The 19,869-nt window shown below is 31.9% G+C and overlaps 1 protein-coding gene across 3 annotated transcripts; it reads right to left on the bottom strand.

Moving 5' to 3' along the window:
- Positions 1 to 1,138: 1,138 nt before the first annotated feature.
- LOC139528142 (telomeric repeat-binding factor 1-like) lies at positions 1,139 to 19,208 on the bottom strand. Of its 3 annotated transcripts, none has more exons than XM_071323993.1 (10): positions 19,051 to 19,208; positions 13,131 to 13,360; positions 11,044 to 11,169; positions 8,970 to 9,119; positions 7,079 to 7,137; positions 6,515 to 6,623; positions 5,719 to 5,785; positions 5,380 to 5,410; positions 3,534 to 3,610; positions 1,139 to 2,841 (listed from the first exon to the last, which is right to left on the bottom strand). In XM_071323993.1, exons 1-10 carry the CDS (start codon positions 19,175 to 19,177, stop codon positions 2,567 to 2,569), a joined length of 1,251 nt encoding a protein of 416 aa, XP_071180094.1. In that variant the 5' UTR covers positions 19,178 to 19,208; the 3' UTR covers positions 1,139 to 2,566. The 3 variants fall into 3 exon arrangements, with proteins under 3 accessions (XP_071180094.1, XP_071180095.1, XP_071180096.1); XM_071323994.1 differs by having other exon boundaries at positions 11,077 to 11,169; positions 19,051 to 19,207; XM_071323995.1 differs by having other exon boundaries at positions 19,096 to 19,198.
- Positions 19,209 to 19,869: the final 661 nt, after the last annotated feature.

The following is a 19,869-nucleotide window of genomic DNA, read 5'->3' as shown; positions in this document are numbered from 1 at the left end:
AAACTCAAAAACTTAACATTGACCACTGAACCATGAAAATGAGGTCAAGGTCACATGACATCTACCGCTAGACATGTACACCTTACAATCATTCCATACAACAAATATAGTAGACCTATTGCATATAGTATGAGAAAAACAGACCAAAGCACAAAAATTTAAATATAACCACTGAACCATGAAAATGAGGTCAAGGTCAGATGACACCTGTCAGTTGGACATGTACACCTTACAGTCCTTCCATACACCGAATATACTAGCCCTATTGCTTATAGTATCTGAGATATGGACTTGACCACCAAAACTTAACCTTGTTCACTGATCCATGAAATGAGGTCGAGGTCAAGTGAAAACTGTCTGACAGACATGAGGACCTTGCAAGGTACGCACATATAAAATATAGTTATCCTATTACTTATAATAAGAAAGAATTCAACATTACAAAAAATTTGAACTTTTTTTTCAAGTGGTCACTGAACCATGAAAATGAGGTCAAGGACATTGGACATGTGACTGACAGAAACTTCGTAACATGAGGCATCTATATACAAAGTATGAAGCATCCAGGTCTTCCACCTTCTAAAATATAAAGCTTTTAAGAAGTTAGCTAACACCGCCGCCGCCGGATCACTATCCCTATGTCGAGCTTTCTGCAACAAAAGTTGCAGGCTCGACAAAAATTAACAAAATTTATGAAAATTGTCAAAAATTGACTATAAAGGGCAATAACTCCTTAATGGGTTAATTGACCATTTTGATCACGTTGACTTATTTGTAGGTCTCACTTTGCTGTACATTATTGCTGTTTACAGTTTATCTCTATCTATAATAATATTCAAAATAATAACCAAAAACTGCACAATTTTCTGAAAAGTACCAAAATCCAGGGCAGCAACCCAACAACGGGTTTCCTGATTGGTCTAACAATTTCTGGGCAGATAGACTACAACCTAATGAACAAATGTATCTTCATCAGATTTGCTTTAAATGCTTTGGTTTCTCAGATTTTAGCCAAAAAATGCATTTTACCATATGTACTATTTTTAGCCATGTCGGCCATCTTGGTTCGCAGGCAGGGTCATCGGACACATTTTTAAACTAACTACCCTAATGATGATTGTGAACAAGTTTGGTTAAATTTGTTTTAGTAGTTTCAGAGGAGAAGATTTTTGTACAAGATAATAAAATTTATGAAAAATTGACTATAAAGGGCAATAACTTCTCAAGGGGTCAACTGACCAATTTGTCATGTTGACTTTTTTGTAGATTTTACTTTGCTGAACATTTTTGCTGTTTACATTTTATCTCTATCTATAATAATATTCAAGATAATAACCAAAAACGGCAAAATTTCCTTAAAACTACCAATTCTGGGGCAGCAACCCAATAAAAGGATGTCCGATTCATCTGAGAATTTCAGGGCAGATAAATCTTGACCTGATAAACAATTTTACCCCTGTCAGATTTGCTCTAAATTATTTGGTTTCAGCGATATAAGCCAAAATCTACATTTTACCCCTATGTTCTATTTTTAGCTATGGCGGCCATCTTGGTTGGTTGGCAGGGTCACCGGACACATTTTTTAAACTAGATACCCCAATGATGATTGTGGCCAAGTTTGGTTAAATTTAACCCAGTAGTTTCAGAGGAGAAGATTTTTCTAAAAGTTAACAACTACGACGGACGCCAAGTGATGAGAAAAGCTCACTTGGCCCTCTGTTGGTGTATGATAATTTATTTCATCATAAACTAAATTTACTCTTCCTGATTATAAGAACTAGTTTATGTCAATAAGAATATTTTATTGATTTTGATAATTCAAACAGAAAACTGTCTTCAGAATCTTCTAATGATCATTTTATATCAGAATTAGTTTAATAGAACATTGCATGCTTGTAAATTAAATTTACCCATGATAACCAATTTTAAAGAAATGATTACAAATAAAAATCTTGAGTTAATACTACAGTAAACAGGGAAATTTTTGCAGCAGTTTTAATACCACTATTTAACATGTTAAAGTTGTAAAAGTTGAAACAGGAAATTAAAGACTGCAAACATTTCAACTTCAAGAAAATCCAAACACAAAGATGAAGATTTAAAAATATTAGGCAAGGTTTGCCTTTTGGGTTAATCACTAGATTAAGATACATGTATTAAAACTGTACATTTCTGTATAATTTACAAAAAAAAATTAAATCTGACACTGGGACATCGATAATTCCAAATGGTGCTAATATAGACTTTGTTGGTAAATCGTGAAAATTTTGACAGCGAAGTTTACTTCTCAACTTTTTTTTACAAGAAATCATCCTTGAACCAGATATAATCAAATTATTCAAATAATTCATAATAGTTTTGTCTAATCGAGCAAGATCAGAATGTCTAGAAAAGACTGTCTCGAAATTCTATTGATTGACTGTAAGGCAAAGTTGCAAACAATTGAAATCCAATCAACTAATTATCTCATTAAACAAACAATTAAAATATCTGAGAGTAGGAATTTTCAGACTGAGGGGAGACGTTTGATAAACTAAGCCTTTCTTGGTCTAACAATCAAAACTTGTCACATTTTTCCACATTCTTTATACAACTTTGCAATCAATGATTCATTGTTTAAGATACATCTCCATCTATCTTTCAGTTGTACATTGGTTCTAAATGTATGTAATTCGTCCCTTATTTTAGACCAGTTTCCTACGCCATGCTTTTTGATTTGTTTATAAAAGTCTTTGGATTCAGTATAATTCCATGGAATTCTTTGTCCTTTCCTGGGATTCAAAATGGAGGATTCAGCTTCAAGTCCAAGACGTTTCCGCAAAGGAGATATTTTTTCACTGCCTGCAAAGAAAAAACATAGAATTGTAGATATTGTGAGCCAGGTTATCTTATAATATTACCCCCAAAAAAATATATTAAACATGGAAATTATTTATTAATTCAATTATTTCTTTAATATTTTGTTTTTCAAAGTTTTACTGCAATGAAACAAATACACATGCCACTTGGTTAAAGTCTCTTGACATCTATAGATCTAAACTTACCGAAATCTGTCACATAAATTCATTCTCCATAAAGAACAGGGTTTTCACAAAGAAATTTTGAAGGCAAGTCATAAGTATTTTATTACCATGGTGAGTCATAGAGTCAGAAAGTGGAATCTTATTGCTATATCATTTATTATTTCAGTCCCCATGACAAAATAGAGCAAGGAAATGATACCCAGATTTTAATATTGTTACAGCTGTTATCATACTGCTAGCAAGTTAAAGGTTTGGTTGACTTGATTGCTTTGTTTGTATAAATGTTTGCTCATGCATTGTAACTAAGATTGATATCTGCAAACAATATAAAAAGGCGGAGTTAAATGGATGAACGAAGGAACAAATGAACGTATGAAAAAAAAAAGGATGCACAGACAGAACATCATAGAAAGTTTAATGCAATAAATAAGATCAAGTAGTTTTTTTATTGAGTTTACTTATTTTATAAAGTACGCCCATGTTAAACATTGTGAACTATCTTTTACTTACCACTCTCATCTTCACTGATTCCATTATCAAACTTCTTTGGTGTACTAGTCTGTCGACCAGATTTCCTCTTTTTTAGTCTAAAAGATTTAAAATAAAATCAACATATGGGAACTTGATGTCATTCTAAATATTAAACATGGTCTTTAATAGTTGTTTGAACAAGTTTTTAGTAACTGCAAAAAATTAGATCAATACTTATTGTACTTTGTCAATTGGTTAATTGTATTTGTACTTAGAGCTTATTTCAATATATATCAACAATTCACCAACGTTTCATGAAAATGGCTGAAGTGTTAAACCATAATACACCCAGTCTATAAAAACACACATTTCTCATTTCTAGAAAGATGATACAGAATAAAGAGATGTTATGTTATATAATTTACAAGAAGACAACTATCCTCCAGAGACCAAATGACATAAATGTTTGCAACTATAGGTCACCCAGTTTACGCTGGCAGTTGCCATTTTCGCATTTAGCCCAAAAAATTCAATTCTGATGATTCAAATTTATTATTGACAAAAGAATTTCGCAACAGAAATAATAACAATTGGAATTCCTCCATCTTGTTTACTTTTTTTCTGGTTTCTCAAACTTTACCTGATCAGACAATATCTGAATTCTCCTTGAACTCATAACGACTGACAGAAAATCAATAATCAGCTGAGTGCATTTTATAGCTGAAGGCAACAATGGACTAAATAAAAAATTAAGAGATGAATGTACTATTTGAGAAAATGATGTGGTTAAGGAAGTTCGCTTGTCATGTTTTGGAATTTTTGTCAGATTTTCGGAATCCTCTTGCTTTAAACATTTGAATGCTGTAAAATATTTTGCCCATTGACCCCATTTTTCTTTTTATAAATCTTTTACATGTATCATTATGAGCCATCTGTAAAAGTCTTATTTTTTAATAGTTTTTGAGAACTTAAACTTGTCAATGATAAAGCTATGAAAAATCAAGAGAGAACATTTTCCCACCACAATTTCAATGGCTTATATCTCGAAAACAAGCACATTGACCTATATTTCATTTTTGCTCTTTTGGTTCCTTTATTAATCCCCTATCAATACATACTAGTGTTATGAAAAGCTTGTCATGTTGAAACTGGGCAGCAAACTTCCTTAAATGGCGTCACATGTCACTTAAAGGATTTATTTACAATTTTGCAACACACATGTTGGAAGCATATTTTAAGGTCTCCTAATTTAATTTCTTTTGAACAAAGAGAAAACTATTGTTATGACGAAAACTGTTCAAAAGCAAAAATTCTCTAACTTTAAAGAAATAATTAATTTGAAGTGCATACTAGTACTTTAGAACTGTTTTGGCAACGCTCATGTTTCAGGTATAGTTTTACGTCTCAACATTTTCTTTTTACAATGGTCCAGAAATGAAAACATTTTCTATGTAGAGATAATTCAATTGTAAGAAAAATCTCTGAATTTAATCTTTATCCTTCAATAGACCGGAAAATATATATCTGATAAACTTATCAAAAATAAATCTGAATCTAGTGTTCCCAAGAGTCAAAATAATGATTTCATGATCTTTAAATCAATTTTAATCTATTGATAATTAATTGTCAGAAAGAGGGAACATTTTAAAGAAAAATTTGTATTTATAACTTGTTAATTCAGGAGAAAAAATTGAAAGTGGTGAACAAAAATTTTGTCAAAAGAGGTAGGGGAAAAAAATTTGACCCAGGCATGCCAGTGGAAACTCTGTATGTCACTGTATGGCCTTCAACAAGGTGCAAAACCCAAATCACAATTTGGCCTTCAACAAGGCACAAAATCCATACCACAATTTGTAGATGTTAAGCTAATATAAATTATACCAACCTGGAAGTATTTTCTTCTGGTTCTGTCTCATCTGAAACAAATAAATACAGTACTTCTAAATATCATTGTAATTTTTTTTAAAGAAACTAAAATACGGAGTATAAATCTGTTATTTTTAGTTTCCAAACCAATAAAAAACAATATATACAAGTAAACAGCTTAGAGTTAACCCTTGATTGGTCTGTTTTGTTTAGGCCCTTTCAGGTTTTATGCCATGGTGTTGAGTTTTGCTATTGTTTGTCTGTTTGTCTTTTTCTTTTTTAAACATGACGTTGTTAGTTTATCTTCAACTTATGAGTATGAATGTCCTTTCTGTTTCTTTTGCCTCTATCCACTAACCTGATTCTGTGTTGTTATTATTTACACTGATTTCCATTTCTTCCATGTCACTTTCCTGAATTTGCTTCTGAAAATAAAACAAATGGTGATTCTTACAAACTACATACCGTATGGGTTTTTCTCATTGTTGAAGGCTGTATGGTTGCCTATAATTGCTTACATTCACTTCATTTGAACTTTGTTGTATTTTTATTAATACATTTCTCATTTCAACAAGGCACAAAATCCATACCACATGCATTTTTAACTTTTTGGCTTTATTATATACATTTTAATTTTTTCCAAAAAGACAAAAATCTCTTTTAAATAAGTTTCAATTAATTAAAAGATGTGTTCAAAAATCTCTACTATATCATGCTTATCTGAAACATCCTTTAATTCGCATTTATATTTCTCAAATTTAATTCCAAACATATTTGCAAACACTGTATCATTACTGTTGATTCATTCATTTTGGTGTATACCAATTTTCATGAAATAAAGAAATCTTGCCTTTCCATGGATATTTGATTTTGTGATTTTGACAAATTTTGCAACCCAATAGAAAATTTGTGTTGAACCTTTAAATCATAGTATCACCAGTTCCAATGAATTAACGAATATTGGTATCCCACAGATGATAATGAATCCACGAATATTGGTATTCCACAGATGATAATGAATCCACGAATATTGGTATTCCACAGATGATAATGAATCCACAAATATTGGTATCCCACAGATGATAATGAATCTACAAATATTGGTATTCCACAGATGATAATGAATCCACAGTATTAACAATACATTAACTTACAGTCTCTCTTATTCTTTGTAGCTTGGTTTCTAGATTCTGCTGATCTTTTGGTGTCAGACTTTTGATGTCATTACTTGTCGTATATTGCTGAATTTCTGTATTACTAAATCTACAAATACAATGTTTCAGTATGATTAACTTTAATTCATCAAATCTACAAAAAACTTCTTAGCTACAATATTTATCAAAAGGTCAAAAACGTATAATTTGCCAGGCATCTGACGTAAGGTTTAAAATTGTCTCAAAATTTTGTGAAATGCCTGCCTGGAATTTAGACACCATTTCCTGCTCGTAAAATACCATTTCCATGTTCAGTAAACAATAGAATCTGTGTTAAAAACATAACTTGGCATATAATTTTAAAAATTCAAATCAAAATGAACATGTGAACTAAATACTATATGAATGCGACTTTATGGTAAACTACTGTGAACAAAAAAATGTGAACTTGATTGGGGCAGACTAACAAATGTATTGACAAGAATACATAATGCCCTGTTTTATCATAGTGTGTGGATTTAAAAATATATTGTAATGAATTGTAGTGAAATACTTTCTTCTTACTTAATTGTCCCTTTCATTAATTCCTGCATATGGCTATTCTTCTCATAAGACTCAGCTTGCTGGAAAAATATGTAATTATAGAATTATAGAAACAGAAATATGTAAATATGACCCATCATCATTTGTATCCGCCAACATTTCTAAAGAAAAAGATATTTGAGCAAAGTTAACCACAGAGGAATTTGGCTAGTATTTTATTTTATTTTTGGACATTTAACTCTCCAATCATTTCAGTTCCTAAACATCCTTGGCTTTAAAATATTCAGCTTTGAGAGTTCAAGATAAAAGTAAATCAAGAAAAGCGCTTCAGATGAACGAAAATTAAGAAGTGTCACCAGGGATCTCCATGGCCTGTTTAATAATGGAGCCCCGCCATCACCACATGACCCGCGCCATCGTTAAAATTGTCTTCCGCCATCGTTCAAAACTATTACCATTTTTAATCTGACGCCATTTTTTTAGCAATTATAATCAAATGCATGTAATTGCATAACGCTTAGGCATTGTTATATTATAGTCCAATACAGTTCTAACGCCTGAGGGATATCCAGATTAAGATCGCTAATCACTTGTACCTGAGCTTGTACAGGTAGATCAACAAATCAGACAGGAGAATACTATCGGAAGATAGACGATTCATTTATCGAATTATTCTAAGTTTAAGCAAATGCTTATGATAATTTAGATTAAATAAATAAATTAGCAGTTTAACAAGTCGAACTGTTCAACACATGCCTTTATTTTGACTTACGCAATCAGTATCCCCCTTTTTTAAGAAGTACAAAATAAGACGTAAAATATTAATATTATTTCATCGCAAGTTACTCGAGTACTGCTGTAACAATAATAAAGAATTACTTTGAAAGTTAAAAACTAAAAACTAAAATATTTACTGTGAAGAAATACTGTATCGTAATTACAAATTCATTTCATAGTTTACAATCAAATTAATACATCCGCGTTTCCGGTTTATATTCAGACTCAAGAAAGATGCTTGTTGCATAGCATCAATTTGCTAGATAAAGTCATTAAAAACCTTTTCATTTGTCAACGTTTGAGTACAAATCTCTTCAACCATTTACATTACTCGTACGAATCGTTTTGTTGTTGCTGCAAATCAGCCATACCGGTAGTGACTAATGGGTTCATGACTTCTGAATTTGACAGTAGCCATGAAAAAAAAGCTCCACATGATTTTTAACTCCCATAACAATTACCAAAGATAGCAAGAAAACTACATGGGGACCTTCATGATAGCTTTTGGTCATTCTCGACTAAGGGGGGACCATGAAGGCTTGGTATTTGAATGGTTACAAACGGCAATTAATGAAAATATTGATACTTCTATAATGAAAATTCAAATAAATATAACAGTGTAATTTAAATAAGCAATGAATTAGCATGTTCACCATTCCTTACATGAAAGGATGAAATACTTTCGATCACGCTACACTGTACGGCGTATACACGGTTTGTGATGGTGAAAGTTCCTCCATCGTTCAATTTTCATCCATGGAAATCCCTGTATGTGTCACTCTTTTGGTTGTTTTTTTTAACTTTTCTTAAATGTTCATAAATATTAATTATGTTAATGGAATGACAGCATTTGTTTAGTGCAATAACAGATTATTACAACAGTCGATATCATATCAATTATCTTCATCTATCCAATAATACATCTTTCCAGTTTTGACAACCATGGCAGCAGTAAATGTGTGTGTTTTGTAAATACCTGCAGTAAGTATGGTATACTAAAGCTGTCATGGTATGTGTTTTTCTAAATACCTGCAGTAAGTATGGTATGCTGAAGCTGTCATGGTATGTGTTTTTCTAAATACCTGCAGTAAGTATGGTATACTGAAGCTGTCATGGTATGTGTTTTTCTAAATACCTGCAGTAAGTATGGTATGCTGAAGCTGTCGTGGATGTCTGATAAGTATTCCACAGATTTCTTCAGAAATCTTTCATAGGTATTAAACTTAATGTAGGAATGATCCTTGCTATTGGAGGCTATAACTTTCTGTAAATTTTCTACTGCATTCTGAAACAATAAGACATCATCTAATTATTCTTACATGTACATGTCAAGACCTTCTGTTTATCATATACAAACATCTTTACAACAAAAATCAAGTCAAGATTTTGCAGAAATTCATATTTGAGAAAGTGCTATGGTTTTATTTTTATTAAACCAAATTCGCACAATTATTCATTTTAATCAATAATTTGTAGGTGAATTAAATAGTATTCTAAGTAAGCATCTGTTGCTTGAGGACCATACAAATTCCATTAAAATAAATACAACACCAAGTAATTCAATCAAAAATAAACATATTATTTTTACTGTAAAGGCTGCCAAATGTAGACAATTCACTGAAATATCTCAATGTATAATCAAAAGATACATTTAACCCTTTCAACGCTATACACGGCATATGCCGCGATGACATACGCCGTCCGCCACTGCTATTCGCGGCATATGCCGCGATGACAACGGATTTTTCATAAGGACTCTTAAACCATTCGGTTTTCATTCGGGTCCTCTCTAATTTTTCCTTGTATGAATTGAGGATATGCAAGGTCTCATTTGCGCTTGAAATCCCGGCAATTTTTATTGTAAAATCATGCAGTAGAAGAAAAAATTGAAGGAAAATAAAAACAAATATTTTGACAAATGCAAATGGCGGAAATCGGAAACGAAGCTGTAAATATGGAAATATTTCAGCATTTCTATGGCGAAACTGATGACGAGGATTAGTTAAAAGGTTTCCTGTTATCTCAATGTGTTTATTACATTCAATTCGTGTGGGAAATATGATTTGATCGATCATTACGAGACGTAGAAAAAGGGGGGAAAACGGAGGTTGACTGAAAATTTTGAGGACGGAGCCACTGATTTGTGCCATGACTACATAATACGTTGTGTATGGTGCAATACGCTACGTAATCGAGCAATTGGTGTCTTCTTTATTATATGGCAGATATAAAAACAAAATAGATGAAGACGAAAAGTAGTTTTTATTCAAAATTCAACACAAATGCAACAAATTACACCTTTTACCTGTTAATTACCTGAAAATGCAGGTAACCTGATAAGAATTTTACTGAAATAACTGACTAACATTACAGTTCATACTCTCCTGAGCATTTTTCATGCAATAACTTTTTCTGTATCTCTTATAATAAAAAAGATACAGCAGTCTGAAAAGGAATATACTGTTCTAATGAATGAACACCAAAAAAATGCAGCAGCAGCAGCCATTTTTCTATTTTTTTGTGTAGCGTTGAAAGGGTTAATGTATTTCAGGTTTATAAATCAGTGAAGATCACTCTAAATCACCAGCAAACATCCTGTTTCAACACCAGCAATTGTGATTTTTCAAAGGAATAGAAAGGTTTCGAAATATGACCAAATTTCAGTTTGAGTTACTTCCCTTTTCCTCCATTTTTTTAATTTTCTTTTTTGCCTAATTAAATCGATTATCATGTGGAACAATCAAGCTTGATACGAGATCCATGCTAGATAATAGTAATAAATCAAGCAAGGCTTAAAGACTTTGGTTTTATTACAAGATCCTGTAGTCCATGTCAATTATTGTACAGATTTTTTCATTTTTACATGTTTTGTATTTAAAATTCAGAAATTGTTGTTTGAATATATTATTGCTGTTCTTGAAAAATGGACAAAAAAAGTGACATTACTTATTGAGATTTCAGGAAAGTCTGCATACAAATAATGATAACAAAATGCAAATTGTGATCTTTATTATTTTCAAAACCATCCAGTCATAATTTTGTTCAAAAATGAAAAATATCACAAATATTTCCCACATTTTTTTCCCACTTTGGTCAATGCACATATTACAAAAAATAATGCTTCGTCTCCCAAATATCTTATTTGCTGATAATGGACAAACAGCAACATTTTTGAAGAGGTCTTTTTTTTGTTCAACCTTTATTCCTACCTTATCAACTTGCTTTGCCAATTTATTTAGTACCTTTTCATCTTTAGATGAAGGTTTCTTCCATAGCCTTTTAAAGACATCTTTCCCTGCTTCAAAATCATCAGCTCTGCAACACACTAAAACAGCCTAAAATACCATATAATAAAATAATTATTCAGACTATTAGGTGTATTTTGTATATATGCAAACAGGGTCTATGACAAATTTGGAGACCAACTTTCAATTCTTGCGCTGATTAAAAGGTCAAAGTTAATAATTGTACGAACTATTAAATTATACTCTATAAATCACTTTCAAGTCATAATAAAATTGAGAATGGAAATGGGGAATGTGTCAAAGAGATAACAACCCGACCATAGAAAAATCAACAGCAGAAGGTCACCTCATGAATGTAGGGAGGCGTCCTTCAGCTGGCCCCTAAACAAATATATACTAGTTCAGTGATAATGAACGCCATGATGTACTAATTTACAAATTTATTCAATATTGTACAAAGTTGTTTAAACATATTAATCATTCATTTACAGATGATATAAGATATGTGTCTCATGTCGTAACTTCAATCCTGTTCCCTTTGAATGAATTTTACCTAATGAATAACATGAGCAACACGACAGGTGCCACATGTGGATCAGGATCTGCTTATCCTTCCAGATCATCTGATATCACCCTGAGTTTATGATGGGGTTAGTGTTGCTAAGTCTTTATTTTTCTCTGTTGTGCCTTGTGTACTTTTGTTTGTCTGTCTTTTTCTTTTGTAGCCATGGCATTGTCAATTTATATTTTATCTATAAGCTTAAATGCCCCTTTGGTATCTTTCACCCCTCATTTTGAGACCAAATTGTCTGTCACATTTATATTTATTTAAATGATTGAAAGCCATGTATAATTGTCACATGTGTTGTCCATTCTGTTATCTTAATCATAAACTTATATGACGGAATACTCACAAAACAATTTTACAGATCAGATGTAGTAAAATTATTATATACACAAAACTGGTGTATCATTGAAGAATACATCGTATGCTAAGGCCACACTTTAAAATATTTTGGTTTGCCCAAACCCTACCAAAAGGTAGAGACAATGGGTAGGTAGGTAGGTCATGTAGGTAGGCATTTTCTTTTTCTTTTTTCGACAAAGAGTGATTGAAGTGTCAGATGTTTTTTAGTCTGTGTGAGCAGGTGAGTGATGCTGATCTGATTAAAAATAACTTTTTCAAATCAAGGCTAAAGGCAGGGTTAGGGCATACATACATATATTCTTTTTTATGGCCTAACAAATCTGTTTTTGAGAAATTGAGATGTATAGTTATACTGTTTCACTAACATCTACAGGGGCTGCTCTGGCTCCCAAAAAGTTGGAGCCAGAAAAATTGCCAGCTTCTATATTTTGTCGCCAGTTTTGAAACTTGGAGAAAACTTTAGAACCAGCTAGAGTCTTTATTTCTTCTTCAAAAATTTAAAATATGTTGAATTTAAATTTCTTATGCACTCAGCCTACACTTTACATCATTTAACATGTAATACTAAGTAATTTATTGCATAGGGTTTATATACATATGTACAACAAAACAACATACATGTGTACTTTCTTTTCTTTTGTCAGTACATTGTATTTCATATGTAGAAGAATATAAATAAGCATTTGGTCTGTATATGCTACAGAATAGAGAAAATGTCTTTGAATTAAAATGTTTTTATAAAGGCACTACTACATGTATATATTTGAAATACCTTAAATATGTAGCTTGTTTCTGATTATGATGGAAATAATAAAGGAATTAATAAACCACATTGAGTGTTTCAGAATTAAAATCCATTTAACCAGGTCTTTTCAGACTAGTTAACTTATATTTGTAATATTATGAAGAAGAAAAAACAGCCCCCCCCCTTTTTTCCCCTATTTTACACACCCCTAGATCATGTAGATTTAGAGAATTAAAGTATTATAATTTTTTCATGAATAATTCTTAGCACAGCGCAGTCCCTGATCTAAATAATTTGTTTTCCCCAGAAATACAGTGCTGTACTTGTGGTAAGCATGCAATTTTAGACTTATTCATCTTGTATTAATTTGACCATCACCTGTTTCTTCACTGAGGTTCTCATGGACTCTAAACAATTGGCATGTTTCTTCCCAACGAGTGGTTCAATACTAGCAATATTCTTTAGAGCTTCTTCTAATGCTGTTATATCACTGTTGACACTATAACGAGTTGTATGGTCACTGCCATCAGATAATCGACACAAAAACAACAAAATCTGAACTTTCTGTTTTCTCTCTGTGGTAATCATGCATGGCTGGGTTACTATCCCTGCAAGTAAATTACGAGGCCAAATTTCTTATTTCTCTAACCTTGTTTTATTATATCATGCATAATGACATGAATGAGGTTGGTCAGTATACTAAATCTAAAATACTATTTATCAAGCTTAAGGTAGACAACAATTTGGTGACAATGGGGTGGTAAAATAGCCTTTACACATTTTATATATGGACCATAATTTGGTATTCGGCCTTTGGTTTCTTTTTGTATCCTTTTTTATAAGTTCTAAAACTTTAACTTTTATTCTGTGGGTTGTGTTGGTGTTAGAATAGTATTAATGGAACAATTGAGTTTTTCAAGAAAAAAATAATACATTTTGATTCACCGTTTACGTGACAGGAAACCAAACAGGAAACCAATCTTTATTTTTTTTATTTTGCACAATATATTTCAAAAGACATAAATGAACATGATTACTAGTGTTACTTGCTTCATGTTAATATTTAAAATCTATTTTCAATGTTAAATTAAAGATTTTTTTAAATGCGACAGGAAACCATAAGAAACCGAAAGCATTTTTTTAGTTTTATTTTATTGCAAAATCTGCTTAAAATAATCTGAACAGTATACTTTTTCTTAAAATCCATCTTAAATGTAACAGTATTATAAAACTCATAAATATGTGCTTGTTTTGAAAACAATTAGTACAATTTATTCAGAAATTTCCATATTTTCTTCATTGATAAAGGATACCATAATCGTTGTATCTTGATGTTTTAGCCAAAAAAATGTATTTATATTTGGTTTTGAAATTCCAGTTATATACAATTTATTCCAAATCATTGGCAATGTAAAATTCTTTAAATCCAGTAAAGAAAAAAACTTTTAACTTGGAATTAAAATCTTTAAAATAGGCACCATGTGATACACCATCTACATGGTTTCCACATTTTAACCTACTTTAGTGGGCTAAAATCAATAAAGTACTTCCTTTCAAGTCATGCATGGTAAAAGTTTACTTCTCCTTTGACAAGTTTATTGCGTTTCTGAAAAGTGTTTGCAGAACATGAATAAAAAAAAAATAATTAAAAATTGTGACAAAGATACCAACTTTGTACATTCCAAGTGTAACGGTATATTAACATGTATTTTTTATTAAATTATCTTTATTCACCTAAAATATCCAGTAATATTTACTGCTGAAGCAAAATCAATCTAACGATCATCGGCACAATGATAAGAGTCGTTATGTCTATTGAATTTTGCAAGGACCCTTTACATCGTTATCAGGAAACAAAGTGTGTTATAACGTCTGTCAAATCTGAAATCGATTTTGTCAAGTCATTGGGCATTTATTTTCACACAAGATCGACGTATATAACATTATGCACATAGGAAAAATAATAGACCCCCGGCGCAATCTCTTTAAAAATTGTATTTTCCTTTTTTAAACAAGACAAAACAAGTCTACAGATTATGTTTGCTAACATCCCGTTGGAAACAAAAACAATGTTTAGACCTAGTATTTCATACATCCGGCCGTAAGGGCGTGATCACATGTTAGTCACATGTTTCACGTATGACCGGAAATGATTAGAACTTATAACGACAAAAACAATTTTAATAAAAAAAAGAAAATAACTGGACTTCTGTTTCGTTTGAAATGTAACGCATAACGATAACGTCATTTTCTAACTTAATTAATACGAAGAACAAAACTAGAATGTAAACGATCTCTGATTTACCTGTTTGAACATCTCGCGAGAGTTCATATTTGCATATTGTTATAAAGAATTCTATTACAACAAAGCAGATTACATCATCTAAAATTTGCATTACGAAAATTGGAAACCAAAGTAACGCTAGTTTTCTTACACCTGCCAGGGCTCACACTACTTCAGAATTATAGGGAGAAGTGACTTCTCTTTTTGAAACTGATAGGGAGAAGTGGTGAGATTTGAAAGAGAAGTGCTCATTCGCGCGTTGCGCTACAATGTTTGGATTTTACAATAGTAAAGGGCCATATGTAAATAATGTTCTTTTTATGTTGTTCAATTCATATGAGTAAAAAATTACAATTAAAGTAACATTTGAAATTAAAAGTTGTTTAAGTTTTACTGAGGTTCTTGTGAGAAACTACCAACTAAATATTTAGCACTAAAAAAAAATTATTTTAAAAAATGTAAAGAAATTATAATATATCAATTACAATTTAATTAAAAATTATCTTGTGTATGAAATTCAATGTTTCTCATAAAAAAATATAAAAGTTATTAAGCTGGGCCATAATATATTGATATAAGTATAATAGTCTCAGAGTTAAGCAACTTTAATCAATAGTTTGAAACAATCCATAAAAAATATAGGGAATTATATACACCAATCAATTAGATGTAACCAAAAGTCTCTTAATGCGTGTGGAATGCGTAATTTTTCCCTTTGGGCTCAATATTCTTCTGTCAGCTGTTCCATCCGTGCGTCCGTAGTAATTATTGTAAAAGTACGGATTTCGGTCAGCTGGTCCGGTTCAGATCCGTAGTTTATAAATCGGTCAATGGCGGACGAATGCAAGAAAATTTACAAAAATAAACGATGTTTGACAAGTTATTTGGAAAGGAACATGACGGTTTTAATGCAATAAATGGATTAAACATTTACTGGAGGCAACTTTTATCACGTTTAAATGAAGTAACAAACTTATTTTGCCGCCGAAATTTAGGTTGATATACGTTTTCGAGTAACAAGCACCGGAACCACAGGGGCTTGTTTAGTGGGTCAGACGAGGTTTTACTGTCAATGGCGATCGCTGTCAGACGAGGTTTTACTGTCAATGGCGATCGCTATCCTATATGGCTTGTTTAGTGGGTCAGACGAGGTTTTACTGTCAATGGCGATCGCTATCCTATATAGGCCCCTGTGCCGGAACCTTGCGGAAATGCACGAAGTGATAAAAAGTTGTATTTTTATCAAATAACCTGCTACACACTGTGAAGACAATGCTTCAACCTCTTTTCTAAAGATAATGAATCGTTTATGTCTGAATTTCTTTAATTATCAGTAAAAAATTGATGTTTCATCAACTTGGTAAAAATTGAAAATGTCCGATGACGGAAGCGACTGAAAGCGACTATCGTCAAGAACAGGGCGACTTGTTTTCGCTTTTGGGTGTCGGGGAAAGCGAAGTGACGGTCGGGAAGGCGACTTCTTCGCCCAAGTCGCCTGGTAGCGTGAGCCCTGACACCTGCTACAGAAATACTTATAGTTCTCGGCATTTTCATCTGACTATTCTTATTGGTCGATGTTCTTTATTATTTGAAAGCAAAAGTTACGAATTTGCCGGTGACGATTATCTATAAATCAGTCAGCGTTATGCACTTCGGAAGCGAAAAGTAACGCGAGAAACGACACAAAAATACGGTCGTATAATCTTTAAAATTTGTTAATTTCAATTTTTTTTCTAGGGAAGAGTAGTATACACCTTTGTACACTTGTATGTTGATAAAAATAAAGGCATCTTTAGATGTAGTTACTACTTTTCTTACAGTAATACACATTTTTATCACTTTTCTAGTTATAGGAAACGAGCCCAATAGCAAATTATGGTCCATATACTTCAGTGGCGTAGGACACAGTATGGTTGGTACGGTTCTGACCGTACCAATTTTTACTGAAGGTACAGAAAACCGTACCAAAAAAATAAAAATATAAAAAAAAATATGTTAGAATATTATGCAAACTTCCATAAAATAAATGATTTGCAGTTTACCTCTGCCTGTTTTCCTATTTTAAGCAAACACCCTTCTCTAAATGTTTAAAGTACAGGGTGAGAGTAGCGTCAACCTATGTAACCGCAGTACTATTTTTTTAGTTTATTGATCAGCAATTAATTATTAAATAATCGGAATTATTTTGGATGCTGTTGCGAAAATTTTTAGGTACCGTCATTGGTTCATGCTCTTATCTGACACAGACTGAATAAGCTAAAATGCCATGATGGATAATCTGAGTAATGCTATAGCCAGCAATAATCGCCAGCTAATTCAGCATTTAATCATAAGAGAGCTACCATTTGATTTTTATAGGGAGGCTAGGATGAAAAATTTTGTCCTGCCTTTTTTTTAAGCTGTAATCTCTGTCCTGCTTTTTTATTTTTCACTCTGTTCGGTCCTGCTTTTTTTTTTTTAGTTTATCTTGACTTTCTTTTTTACCTTAATTGTCGTTATGACTTTTTTTTTACTCAAAACTTCTGTCCTGCCTATTTTTTCAAATTTCATCCTAACCCGCCATAAAAATCAAATGGTAGCTCCCTAATGTCAACAAATGTTGCTACAATGTAGTTCTTTAAGTTTAACGCTTCAGCTTTGAAACATTTCCACAGTCGAAGAAGTCAGCCATCCAGATGATGTAAATACTATACTGTTGCGAAATAGCAATCAAAACAACTGGAAATAGTAATTGCTTATACAATGCCATATCTTTTAATAGACTTAGCAGTAAACTCAGTGATTTATGTAATGGTTTTGCTCGTGTTTTTTTTTTTAATTAATAAAACCAACACAAGTCAAGTTCAAAAGCAGTTGATTGATTGATTGATTGTTTGTTATTTTCTTAAAGTCGAGTTGCAAATATTTCAAGCATAATGTCAATATAAATTAGAATTGTTCATTAAAAGTCGGGATTGGTTATGTTCGGGACTTCGTAAGAATCCTTCCTACCCCTTTCTGCAAGGCTGTTTCTTTCTTTATGTGCCCTTCAATTCTGTAACATAAACCCCCAAAAATAAATCACCATAATTACACCAGGCAGTTTTCGCGAGACCGTCGATTTTATTTTCCTTTTTCTATAATCCATTATTCATTACAATAATTTGGAAAAACTGTAGGAATGGTGTAGAATTTCTGTGCATTGTATTTACAAAAAAGAATCGCGATCAATGAACAAAAGACACACCAGCTATAGCTCAGTAGTTGCTAGCCGCACTTTAATTGTTTTATATATAAAAAAAAATATTAAAATTTAATAACAATTAAAATGATATAAATCTCTTATAAAATCATGAATTTTGCGCAATTCTAACATTGGACAATTGGACTTTTTTTAAACCGAGTTTAATCATGTTAATAGTGTGTATTGCTATCGATTTGTTTATTGAACATTAGGTAGAATTGTACGTTTTGTAGGTGGGAGGATTGAAATCTTTCTAAGATTTTCTCACTGTGCTGAAAACCTATTGTTGGCCCAAGGCTGTTTTGCTCTTTGGTCAGGTTGTCTCTTTGTCTTTGACACTTTCCCTGTGTCTAGTCTCAATTTAATCACACAATCTTGCCACATGTAAATACACAATGATACATGCATCATTTGCATGGGTGCATAAATTCTGTTTAAATTACAAGTGCATTGTAAATTATTAGTTGCAACTTTGTTTATAATCATGATCATGACCATAAGAATCAGAGAAAGGTGAACGTTCATTAAAATTAAATTAAATAAACAACTAAGCATAACAAATCAAATGCACAAAAATTGCTGTGTTAACAATTTGTTTACACACTTTGAGTAAAGAAAAAACGGTTCAGTCAGATATTTGTAAGGCCTAGTTCCACTAGATATATAAAAGCATTGTGTATTTTAATTTGGAAAGATCAACTTCAAGTAAAGACTAAAAGAGGTTGTAAACATTGCCATATTTGTCCATTTGTTATGTTGAACCTTAATTCAATTTCTATATCATTTAGTACATTGAATAAAATCTCTAGTTGTCTGTAAGTCTATGTTGCTTGTACTTGAGAATTCCTTCCAAGCACGTTGGTATGAATAGTCTAAAATCCAACTATTAACTCTTTCCTCTTCTAATGTTCCCGCCATCTTTATTGTAAATCCAGAGCCAACTGCGTATGACGAAGAATCAAATCCGGATTAGAAGGTAAGTAAACGATGATTCCCTAGTTGGTCTTGTTAGTTTTATTTAGACTGAAATAAATTGCTTAGCTACAGTTCAAATATTATCCCAAATTCCTATATCATTTCATATAAAATCATGTTTAAAACAAGGGTATTAGTACTAAATCGATGTAGTTAAATTCTAAACTCACAAATGTAACTTGACTGGTTTTTTTTTGTAAAATATGTTCAGGGATGATGACGAACCATTACTTAGAAATTAGTTTTTGTATCCAAAATAAAAAAAAAGCATGACATGCATCCGAGAGAGATATATATATATAATTCATGTCTCTGCCGTAATTTACGGAAACTTAAAGTCGAAAAAACAACCATTGGAATATATATATACCACCCAAGAAAGAAAAAAATACTAAAAGGGAGGGAGGATCAAGGGCGGAAATCGATCTTATTCTAAAAAATATATACAAATCTTTTGTCCACATTTTCAGGAGCGGCTCTAGCCATTTTCAAAACTGAAGCGGTTCCAAACCCAGGATATATAAATATATAAATTAGGGTTCCTGAAACATTATGTCCCCATTCAACTTGAAAAGGGGTTCCAAAAAATTTTTTTTTTTCAAATCTAATTTAAAAATGAGTAAGTTACGTTACAT

This window comes from Mytilus edulis, chromosome 6 (assembly GCF_963676685.1).
Source record: "Mytilus edulis chromosome 6, xbMytEdul2.2, whole genome shotgun sequence".
Lineage (NCBI taxonomy): Eukaryota > Metazoa > Mollusca > Bivalvia > Mytilida > Mytilidae > Mytilus > Mytilus edulis.
Note: the sequence above shows the minus strand (reverse complement) of the source record. Positions and strands in the feature narration are given on the sequence as shown.

Excerpts from the sequence above, each read along its gene's own strand:
- LOC139528142 (XM_071323993.1), bottom strand. The coding sequence starts at position 19,177 with ATGGCGGGAACATTAGAAGAGGAAAGAGTTAATAGTTGGATTTTAGAC. Across the intron at positions 5,786-6,514 it reads TACAAAGAATAAGAGAGACT|AAGCAAATTCAGGAAAGTGA; the intron begins GTAAGTTAATGT and ends TTTTATTTTCAG. Across the intron at positions 2,842-3,533 it reads AATCAGTGAAGATGAGAGTG|GCAGTGAAAAAATATCTCCT; the intron begins GTAAGTAAAAGA and ends TTTTCTTTGCAG.